General features: G+C 40.6%; 2 protein-coding genes across 2 annotated transcripts in view; one reads left to right on the forward strand and one right to left on the reverse strand.

Moving 5' to 3' along the window:
- Positions 1-5,485, reverse strand: part of skic2 (SKI2 subunit of superkiller complex) — a 20,404-nt gene extending 14,919 nt beyond the window's left edge. The window contains exons 1-14 of the mRNA XM_030788963.1: positions 5,473-5,485; positions 4,992-5,113; positions 4,760-4,881; positions 4,369-4,486; positions 4,164-4,278; positions 3,948-4,022; positions 3,779-3,832; positions 3,516-3,679; positions 2,772-2,945; positions 1,390-1,535; positions 1,138-1,284; positions 890-974; positions 217-323; positions 1-56 (exon numbers count right to left, since the gene is read on the reverse strand). The exon at positions 1-56 is cut by the window's left edge and continues 91 nt beyond it. Coding sequence (XP_030644823.1) covers positions 1-56; positions 217-323; positions 890-974; positions 1,138-1,284; positions 1,390-1,535; positions 2,772-2,945; positions 3,516-3,679; positions 3,779-3,832; positions 3,948-4,022; positions 4,164-4,278; positions 4,369-4,486; positions 4,760-4,881; positions 4,992-5,113; positions 5,473-5,485 — 1,498 coding nt within the window. The remainder of the gene's footprint in view (positions 57-216; positions 324-889; positions 975-1,137; positions 1,285-1,389; positions 1,536-2,771; positions 2,946-3,515; positions 3,680-3,778; positions 3,833-3,947; positions 4,023-4,163; positions 4,279-4,368; positions 4,487-4,759; positions 4,882-4,991; positions 5,114-5,472) is intronic.
- A 294-nt stretch (positions 5,486-5,779) lies between these two features.
- nelfe (negative elongation factor complex member E) lies at positions 5,780-9,964 on the forward strand. The gene is made up of 11 exons (XM_030789131.1): positions 5,780-5,824; positions 6,196-6,280; positions 6,540-6,609; positions 6,855-7,000; positions 7,306-7,380; positions 7,710-7,747; positions 7,860-8,122; positions 8,360-8,504; positions 8,942-8,996; positions 9,352-9,457; positions 9,645-9,964. Exons 2-11 carry the CDS (start codon positions 6,206-6,208, stop codon positions 9,713-9,715), a joined length of 1,044 nt encoding a protein of 347 aa, XP_030644991.1. The 5' UTR covers positions 5,780-5,824; positions 6,196-6,205; the 3' UTR covers positions 9,716-9,964.
- The last annotated feature ends 1,230 nt before the right edge of the window (positions 9,965-11,194 follow it).

The raw sequence follows: 11,194 nt of genomic DNA on the forward strand, positions 1-11,194 counted from the left end.
GAGGGACAGGCCTTTTAACAGTGCTGATCACATAGATGTGCCTTTTTTTAATGCGTCTGAGGAAACAGAGAAGAGCCTGCCGTTCAAAACCAAAACAACGTCCTCAAACTCAGGGTAAAGAAGGAGGCAAAGTGAGTTTGCACTGGCTGTTACTGACAGAGCAGCCTTCAGTGCGGCCAGGTGAGGATACAGAGGCTCCGGAGAGTAAACACATACCCAATCCACTCACTGAACTCTAATGCATTCGGCACAGTGGCACTCAGCAAGATGATGCTAACGTGCTCTGGCAACATAATCAACACTTCCTCCCATACCACTCCCCTCTGAGAGAGAGAGAGAGAGAGAGAGAGACAGAGAGAGAGAGAGACAGAGAGAGAGGCAATAATGTTATTGTCAGTATAAGCTTGGATAGTTTAAATCTCAAGACTTTTGCAAGAAATGTGTTCATTTTCATGAGCATTTTCAGTTCAAAATGTGGAACAGTTGAGAGCTGTGATGTAACAGTCAGTTATGTAAATTAACAGAAACATTTGAGTTGAACCTTTTTTATAGGCACTGAACAGGAGTTTCACTTATTTATATACGGTAGTTTGTTTTAGTGTATGGTTACAAAATCCATACTTTAAAAAATATCAACTCTGACTTTTGCCAAATGAGTTAATAAGTGAAAATTAATATAAAAAGATAATTAGATGCATTTCCATGACTCTTCCAAAACCCTTTGGACATAATTATTGTCCAAAATCATCACAGGCCCCCGAATTTCATTTTAACACTCCCAGACTTTTTAATGGTTTTAATGACTTCAGGATCCCTGTATTTTGATAATTAAAAGAGAATGAACTATGCATTCATGAACAATAGAGTGTGACTTGTAGAAATGTGTCACCTCTGCATCGTTGATGTAATGAACTTCGTCGAAGATCACCCACTCCAAGTCTCTAATGACCTCAGAACCGTTATACAGCATTGACCTGTGACAGAGGACCGAACACGGAAAGCATGAATGAAGGGAAGAAGGAGATATTAAAAATGTTGTGTTTTATCACATTTTCAGAACCTTGTGTGAATCACACATTTAAATGTCTAAATGTGTGTCTGGGCGGGTAAAGCGTATATATATAAATATGTAACGACCTCAATATCTCCGTGGTCATAATCAGACAGGAAGCCTCTGGATTCAGCTGCACGTCTCCAGTCAGCAGACCCACATCTCCAAACGTGTTCTTAAAATCTCGAAACTTCTGATTGGACAGCGCCTTAATGGGTGACGTGTAGATGGTCCTATCAGCAGAGAGGTTTACGAGAGCTTCTGTTACACCGGACGAGATAGGCTTGGTTTAAAACAAACACGGAGACATACAGTGCGAAACCCGCAGACAAACACACCTGGTCATGTGTTTTTTGGAGAGGGCAATGGCATACTCAGCCACCACGGTTTTGCCAGCCGAAGTGTGAGCCGCGACAAACACGGAGTCATGGGCCTCCAGCCTCAACACAGCCTGTTTCTGGAACACGTCCAACTCAAACGGATACTGAAGAGGAGAAAGAGAGAGAGAGAGAGAGACATGAAAGAAAAAACCCATTCATGTGTGCAGTATAGGACAGATGACTATTGAAGCCACACTGAATAAACACCACAGTGAGTATAGTATTATTAAAAATATTTCTACTTCACGTATTATTACATTAAAAGGCCATGGAACAATTCACACTGTGGTACTGAAGTTCGACTTCTCAGTTCAGTTTCGAGGCCAACTTGAGAAGGCTTCGGCTGGGTTTCTTGGGTTTTTGAAAACTGATCTGGGTTCAGGCTAGGTTATTGTTAGGGCTGTAGCCAGGGCAAAATTTTGACTGAGGTCCAGAGGTATAAGTAGAGCGGGTTTAATTTAAAGCTTTACATTCGTACTTTTTTTTTTCCCCACAGGAAAATTTGAGTTTCAGACACGTAATTTCCTGCATTCTGGTGAATTTTTAATGCATGTGAATCATAATGTAACCTATGAACAGCAAATCGACTTTAAGAACAAATAGTTGAAAATATTCTGGGGGGAAAAAGTTTATCTTAAGTATTTTCTAAAATAAATAAGCAAATAAAATAAGTACCTACAACATAATTTGACTGCCTATGATTATTCATCTACATCATTATTTTTGTCACACATAGGCCTATTAAAATCCTGTGAGTGCGAAGTTTCAGTTAAAATGCTATCTCAATAACATTTAGCTGATACAGAATGTCATTTGGAAGCGCTGCTGTCCCACAGGTAGTGAACGGACCGGTTCAACAGATGTGAACGTGGTAAATATGTAACACTAATCTAGGGTGAGCATATTTTGGTTTTCAAAAAAGAGGATACTCATGCACTGCTGGTAGGCTCCCGTTGTTCTTATCCCTCCGACTGACAGGTATGACAGAAACATGGTCGCTTATCACCGAGGAATAAACTCTAATTGGCTGAAATAAGTCTGATTTGGCCGATACGACAGAAAACTTGATATGACCATATGACCTACAGAGAATTCGTTCAGACTTGTTGGCCGTTCTGCCTAGGCTATGCTCTGACGTTAGCCTAATAGTTGCGTCAGCAGGGGGATTTATAACGATTGTTCACAAAACAAAATCATGTTCATTCACACACACATGTAATGCAAAATGTCAGCCCGAGAGCCGGGAAAAAAACGACCGAGGTCCAGACCTCGGCGACCTCATCGCTGGCTATGGGGGGGGGGGGGGGGGGGGGGGGGGGGGGGGTTGGTTATTGGGATACCTTGAAGGCAGGATCAGGAATGCGCTTGTAGAAATCATCGCAGGGTGAAGTGATGTTCACGGGCACAGCCCATCTCTTCTTCTCTCCCTCTTCCCCTTTTTCTTCTTTTTTAATCCCTGCATCTGTCTTATCTCTTGTTGTACCAGCAGATGGGGTGGAGGAAGGCACAGGGTCCTAGGAAAGAAGAATATGAAACCAAACAACAACCATCACATGAGGAAGATTAATGCAAGCAACATATTATACATACAACATTTCAAAAGAGTTGATCTGTTTAGACAGATATAGATATAGATATATAAATATAAATACAAATAGAGATATAGATATGGGCATAGATATAAATATAGATATAAATATATAAATATAAATATAAACATAGATAGAGACATAGATGTGGGCATAGATATAAATATATAAATATAAATATAGATAGAGACATAGATATGGACATAGATAACATAGATATAAATATAGATATAAATATATAAATATAAATATAAATATAGATAGAGACATAGATATGGGCATAGATATAAATATATAAATATAAATATAGATAGAGACATAGATATGGGCATAGATATAAATATAGATATAAATATATAAATATAAATATATAGATAGAGACATAGATATGGGCATAGATATAGATCTGGGCATGAATACAAATATTGGTATAGACCTAAATATAGATATATTGCACTGTAGGAAAACTGCCCCTTTGAGGATTTTTTTTGGTACCTTAATGCCAAGGTCTTCCAGGCTATTGGTCCTGGGAAGTTTAGGTTTCTCGCCCTTCTCTGTGTTTTTCTCCTTCTCCTCGCTCTCAGGCAACGCATCGATAACGTCATCAAAAGCAGACAGGAGTGAGAGCAGGTTAACCTCACCCTTTGTAGTTTTGGTGTCTTTCAATTTTGAAAAAAGAACATAGTTTTTAGTGCCCAGGAAAATAAACCATGAAACTGAAGATGGTATTACTGTATACAACAGACTCAGAATCAAACCTTTATCACTGAAATCCATGCCAGACTTCAGACCTGGGGGCACTGTGAACAAATCTGTGAAAGAGAGAATGTGATACAAGATTACATAGGCGTTTTCTCTAGAACATTTTCAGAGCGAGGAAGAACTCCTTAGCAGCGCAGAAACAACTGGAGAAATATGGACACAAACCATTCTCAAAGTCAATGTCCTCCTCCAAATCTGACTTCTTCTTTATGTGTTCCAACGTCAGTTCTTCCATACCACCTGAGAAAAAGGGAAAGAGAGAGAAGGACAAGCAAAGAGAGAATGACAGAGAAATAGAGTGAGGTGTGGTATGCAGCATAAACCTTTATGTGGCAAAACAGACTCCTAAAGACTGATGACAAGAAAAGATGTGACCAGTACCAGGCAGGAAAGGGTAGTTTGTGTTACTTCCTCTAAGACTTTCAGATGGAGGGCCAGGGGCTCTTTGTAACGAGAGTGAATTCTTAGCTGACAACCCTGTGTGCTCCAGTAAGACCTTAGGCAGAGAAAAATAAGTGTGAGTAGTGCAATTAGGAGATTTGACTTAATTGACATGGTTAATGTTGAAGATGTGGTTTCGATCTACCTCAGTAAAGTCCAGTAGCATCCCTGTGGTTGGATCTCTCACCACAGAGAGACCAGAGTGTAGTGGAGTTGTGGGACAGTGCAACAAAGAATCTACCTCTTTCTCTCTTTTAGAGAGCCTGTTTAAAAAAAAAAACAGTTATAAAAGATAGACAGACAGACAAACACTTCGACACTGTGTCAGAGGAGCTTCAAGGAAAAATAGGATTGATTTAGTGTGACAGTAGACCTACTGATGACATCACTTCTGAATAATCACAACTAAATAAGAAAACATAGAATACAAGCCTAAATACTGAAATATACTGGGCTCTGTGTAGGTGAATCTTCATAATAAGCACCGTGTTCCTATACTTGTATGGCTCTTGAAGAGTGTGTGACAGCACTCATACTTAAGAAATTTCTGGAAGGCATCATCTGTGTCATGTATGGGTAGCCACGCAGGGTCACGCAGAAAACATTTCTCTACTTCTGTCACCAAGTCAAGGCTGGTGGGAGGCAGTCCATGAGGTAGCTGAATGGGAAAGAGCAAGAAATGTAATGAAGTGAACAAACAAACGAGAAAAAAAAAACATACAAAGTGGTAGTTTTGTACATATTCATAATGAGCCTTCTGTAACTTACTGTGCTCTGTGGAGGCAGAGGTCTGTTGCTAGGCAGCGGGTGAGTAATCAGCTCAAACCTGCCTGAGCAGCCCATCTCCAGCAGGGAGAGTGGCAAGTCATCAGGACCCAAAGGGGGCAAATCTATGAAACAACACAGAGACTGGGAGGGGGGGTACCAAACTCATATATCTAAAGCTGAGACAACTGAACTATGACTCTATTATTCAAAAATAACGCGCAGACAGATTTTACGCACACCTTTTCACGCGATTTAAAATTGTCTACATTCCTATTGTGAGTACATGTAGTCCCCCTGCAATTTAGTGCAAATATCCGTAGCACAGTAAAAATGGCAAGCTGTCATGTTAGCCACGTAACCAGCTAACCAAGCTATCAGACTGCTTAAATTATAAGGTATCTACAACACCGGCCAAATAACTTCATGACTTATTTTTCATATGCAATACCATTTGTTCTATTTTTCTATCTGTGTTCCTTACCTATTTTATCCATCCCTCTGCTCCTCTCTCCTTACTCATTCAGTAAAGTTGCAGAATTGCTTGGTCCGGACGTTGCGAAGTTTACGAGGCGGAAGTTGGGGGGTGGGAGTAGTATTTGATATAAAAGCGATCGTTCTGAAACGCAAAATGAACTCAGTTGAAAACGCTGACTGTCAAATTTAAACGTTAATTGGTTCACTGAGCTGTACATGAGATGTTAAAGATTTCCAGTTTTGCTCTTTGCCTCTGTATCCGTCTTTCCATCAAACAAAACAGATTACGTCATATATATGCGCCACACGAAGCTCGGACTGTAGAGGAGCTGCTTTAGAACAACTTCTCGGAGCAATAAGTAAGAATAAATGCAAGAAATGTTATATTGAATATTCAGAGGGTTTCCACGAAGAAGTAGTCAACATTAGAAGGAAGCTGTAGGTTGACTGTTTAATTCTGTGCTAGCAAACAGCTCCTCGTCTGTGACTGATTTTGAATTCAACTTCATTAGTGAATAACCAGAATTGTATTAGTTTTGTTAAAAAGAGCAGTTTGAATCTAATTTGGAAATATGCAGTTTTCTATCGTTTGGTGGTAGTATTTTTTCTTAGATATACGCATTAGATGTAGGCAATATGACAATAGGAACGACCGTAATCAATCATATTTGTAGTACATCAATTTAACGTATTCTCCATAACACGGCAGTTGTTTCCATTTCACTCACAGTCTGATCGAAATGGTGGTGTTTCCAAGCTCACTGACAGAGGAGGAGGAGTCATTGCAGAAGAAATATGCTAAACTGAAGAAAAAGGTTGCTAACAGAGAACACTAGCCACACATGTGCAGACACATGTTTGTTTTGAAACGAATGGCATTAATGCGTAATTATAAATGTCTGCATTCCAGTTATCTCATCCTACCTCATCCTCGTGTAACTTTTGCTCATTTGGCTCATCTGTCAGTTTCTCTCACAAGTTTACATTCTTACTGAAATCATTTATTTTTCTCATGTCCACCTTTTTTCCATTTTTATGGTGTGTATTTATTCTTTCCATGTGTCCACCTTCCAGAAAAAAGCCCTGGTGGCTCTCAAAAAACAAAGCTCCACCAGTCAAACGAGTCAGGCTGGGCTGAAACGCAGTAAGTTACTTTTGGCACATGGACTTAAATTGGGCTTAAATGAACTTTTGAATTCTACCACAAACATGAACATACAAATGTGTTTTAAGCTTGAATGAGTATTGTCACAACATCCTATGTCTCTGACTACTTTTACATTATACTCCTGTTCCATCTGCCTCTCTTTCCAGTTGTGTTTGTGCTCATCTCTACACTTGCCCTCTCTCTCCTCATTATGTTCTCTTTAACACATCTCTGTCTCACAGCATTATCTGACCAGCCTGTAGTGGACACTGCAACAGCTACAGAACAGGCTAAGATGCTGATTAAATCTGGAGCCATCAGTGCCATCAAGTCAGAGAACAAGAACTCTGGATTCAAGCGCTCCAGAACACTTGAGGGAAAACTAAAGGTAAGAAGGAATCACCCCTCTAAGACCACCACTTCTCAGATATTACTGGATTTACTGCATTTCAATAATAATGACACAGTTTGAGAGGTAGGGAGTACTTGTAGTCAGCACACTGATAAAGATGCAAAAAAAAAAAAAAACAGTCGTGAGGATTCATTTACACTGACACTGACATTGATACTTACATTTATTCATTTAGCATATGCTTTTATCCAAACTGACTTCCCAGAGAGGCAAAAAGACTGTAGGAAATGCATATTTTATCCAAGTTTATAACAGTATATCTGTCCTCCTTTACTCCCTAGGACCCAGAGAAAGGTCCAGTTCCTGCATTCCTGCCCTTCCAGAGAAGTGTCTCCACAGACGAGGAACCTCCTGAGGTTGATATACAGAGACAACATAGACAGATTACTACTAGAGCTATAAACAATAGGTGATTTGTAGGGGGATGAGGGGGGGAGGGTGCCATCCCTCTTGCCAGCAAAACGACCAAAATGCATCCTCCTTGTTAACCTGCCATCCCCCTATATACTTTATAGAGTAGTGTCAGTGACTATTGGCCATCCCCCCTGTTAAAAAATAACAAATCACCTACTGGCTATAAAGCATGTCTGTGAAACAATAAGGGAATTTGTACTGTCACGCTGGGGTGTGAGAAGTGCTCTATAAGCTGACCTATTTGTCCTTGCATCTTTTTTTTTTTTTTTAGTCTGGCAGACGAACCCACAGAAAATCATTGTATGAAAGGTAAGTTCAAACTGCTAATTGGTCATATATGTGTAACATAACTAAAGATGGCCAAAAGATCAGTTCATCTGGCTGTATTTCTTCATTTATTATGTCTCCGTCTTAACCACAGTTTTGTGAGCTCGGGAGACCGTTCCCGTGACGATGAGGAGGGCGGAATGTCGTCCGGCCGCGACATGGATCGTGAACATGACATGGACCGAGAGAGAGACAGGGAGCGAGACCGTGAGCGTGACCGCGACAGGGAAAGGGAAAGGGACCGTGAATACGGTCGAGATCGAGACCGTGAACGCGACAGAGACAGGAGCAGAGACAGAGAGCGTGATCGAGACAGGGAAAGAGACAGAGACAGAGAAAGGGATGGACCTTTCAGACGTGAGTATCTTCTTTTGTTGTTTCTTTCGACTGATTTTTCATCCTTTTGGGCCTTTAAACATTTAACAGCACTGAGTTAATATGGGTTGATTTGGAGGGCAAAGCTTCATTGCAGTCTTTATTTTAACCAGATATTCTGTGTAAAAAAGTTAGTCGTACTCCACAGGACATTCTCGGACAGAGACGTCACAGATAGACATAGAGAAATTGAACACCTCTCCTCCTTTTGTCTGTTAGGATCAGATTCGTACCCTGAGCGTCGAGGTGTACGAAAGGGGAATACTGTGTATGTGTATGGTACGGGCCTAGTGGAGGACAGTCTGCGTTCAGCCTTCATTCAACACGGGAACATCATTGACCTGTCCATGGACGCACCGCGCAAGTATGACACGATCCTCACCTCAGAACGAGAGAAAAAAAAGTCAGACTACATTTCTTTCTTTTTTTTTTTTTGAGCTGAGGATAAAGCCGAACTGTTAGTATTCCCCTCTCTCTGCTTCTGATCTTCTGGGTTCAAAACATATTTGTGTGAGAGAGAGAGAATGTTCTAGTCTTGTGATTGGATGAAGCAAGATACGTGTATTTGTTTTATCCTCTATGTTAGATCTCTGCTTTATCTTATCCCCTTATTTTCTTCCACAGAATCTCCTCTAACCCTCTGGCATCTCTCTCTCTTTCTGTGTGCGTGTATGTGTGTGTGAGAGAGAGAGAGGCAAGCCTTGTGGCTGGATGACAAAACTAATCAAATGTATCAGTTGTTCTCTCTCTGATAAATCTCCATTCTGGATCTCATTCTTTGATGGTTTTTTATCCCTCTAGCTGTGCCTTCATCACCTTTGAGAAGATGGAGTCAGCAGATCAGGCTGTAGCAGAGGTTTGATGCCCTTCTTTCCTCTTTTGTTTCATTCATCGCCGTCCATCTAAGCTTCTCTCATTACACTCTCTGACTGAAAGCCTAAATAAACTCGAGTCTTTTCTGTCTTAATTATTATGTTAGAACGCCTCCATACATTCGCAATAATATTGTTCTGAGATTGTAGTCTCTGCGTCATCTCTAGTTTACATAGCTAACTGCTGAAGTCACCTCGGGTCTTCTGGCAGTCAAAACTTACTGAGCTTCTCTGCCAACATATGCATAGATTCTGTGATGAGACTTGGACGCAATCTTAAGTGTCCTTACCGACAAACTAAATTTTCTCTCTCTCTCTCTCTCTCTCTCTCTCACTCAGCTGAACGGCACCACAGTGGGTGATGTGAAGAACATCAAAGTGAGCATTGCCAGAAAGCAGCCCATGCTGGAGGCAGCCACAGGCAAATCTGTCTGGGCCTCTCTGGGTAAATAGCAATGTGTCAAATTCAACGACTGTCAAAACAAACCAGGCCTTTATCCCCGATTAACCCTCCCCTGTCTCTCTCTCTCTCTCTCTCTCTCTATCTCTCACTCTCCTTCCCCCTATCTCTCTCTCTCTCTCCCTTTCTTTCCATCTCTACCCCATCCCCCCTTTTTTTTTCCTCTCCACAGCTGTTCAGAACAGTGCCAAGGGCTCCTACAGAGACAAACGAAACCAGGTCGTCTACGAGGACTTCCTCTGAGAGTTCACTCAAAGGCTTGGCATGGGGGGGAAAAAAACATTCTGAGCATTTCGATTTCTATTGGTTCGTTTTTTTTTTGACAGTGTACGGGATGGAAAATTCAAACACCAAATACCGGGTTCCAATCACTGAATATTTTGTCAAGTAGTGAGCAGAGCATCAGTCGGTTCTCTTGGTTTCATTCTCTTAGTAATCTGGAGTTACGTTGAGAGTGCTTGAGCAGAGACGGTTTTGTACAGCTTTGCTCGTCAGTTCATATGTGCTTTGTTTTTTTTTTTGTGACACTCAATAAATGTTGTCAATATAATTTTCCATCTGGAAGACTGATTGTGTGCTTGAATTACACATAGGCAAACAGACAGACATTTGACAAAGACGCTTACTGTGACATCCACAGAATTGCACTGCCAGTCTAAACAAATGCAACTGATATCGTCACCCAATACTACACTATTACAGAGAAAGGATCAACAGAGGGACAGTGTATGCGACACAAACACAGTAATTCCCTGGCCTCTTCACATTTATAACTATACTCAACACTAAATAAATAGATAAATATCTCTTAGTGGTTTAGGGTTCTCTAACAGAAACCAGAAGATTACTGGTCCAAACAGCAGTAGGCTATCAAAAATGCTTAAGTCCAAAGAACTGTAGAATCTAATGTCTGTCCTCCCGCTTTGATCCCCGCTGCTATGCCCTTGAGCAAGGCAATTAGCTCCAAACTGCCTAACCACGATAGTCATATACCAGACTGTTTTGTTATATTTAAATCATGCTGGGTGTTTTCTGTTGTCCCTGATTTGTCAAACGAACCAGATAAAATGTAAAAACAAAAGGCAAAAGCTGTTATGTGAGCTAGTTTAGCTTAATGTTATATTAGATTAGGACTGTCGACAGGCTGTCAATTCAAACCAAATGAACAAGTGGAATTCCATGATAATACATAGCAGGTTCTGTGTGGTGAAATGTTCATTCTTTTTCATTTTATTACTAGAGCTGTAACAGTTCACCCTACTCATGGTCCGGTTTGTATCACAGTTTGGCCTGAAAGAAAACTGAACCAACAGAGATCTTAGGTTTTCTTTCTTTTTAATTTAAGCATATATAAATTTAACACAAAAGGACAAATTTAATACAAACAACGACAAAGTTCCTCAAAATGTGAACCAAAGAAACTAATCTTCAATACCTTTCAGTTTAAGGTTTATCTTTTAGAAAATGAGTGTAAGAAACTAAACTCGAGCAACAGTGTTTTGGCTCTTCTCTATGACACGCAGTGAAAGTAGTCATCTTTCAAGCATCTTTTCAGGTACTTAATCAAGAACATGACCTGTACATTTTCCGTTGCCGTAATTGACAGGGAAACCGGAGTACTGGTTAGATCAGGGGTGGGCAAATCCAGTCCTGGAGGGCCATGGTCCTGCTGTTTTTCTTGTCGACCAACTAAATACAGTCTCTGATTGGCTGAAGAGCATG

Source organism: Chanos chanos, chromosome 12, assembly GCF_902362185.1.
Source record: "Chanos chanos chromosome 12, fChaCha1.1, whole genome shotgun sequence".
Taxonomy (NCBI): domain Eukaryota; kingdom Metazoa; phylum Chordata; class Actinopteri; order Gonorynchiformes; family Chanidae; genus Chanos; species Chanos chanos.

What these genes read in the sequence shown, in the direction of transcription:
- nelfe (XM_030789131.1), top strand. Translation starts at nt 6,206, where the DNA reads ATGGTGGTGTTTCCAAGCTCACTGACAGAGGAGGAGGAGTCATTGCAG. An exon ending in CACTTGAGGGAAAACTAAAG is followed by an intron (nt 7,001 to 7,305) that starts GTAAGAAGGAAT and finishes TTTACTCCCTAG; the next exon opens with GACCCAGAGAAAGGTCCAGT. An exon ending in AAGGGATGGACCTTTCAGAC is followed by an intron (nt 8,123 to 8,359) that starts GTGAGTATCTTC and finishes TTTGTCTGTTAG; the next exon opens with GATCAGATTCGTACCCTGAG.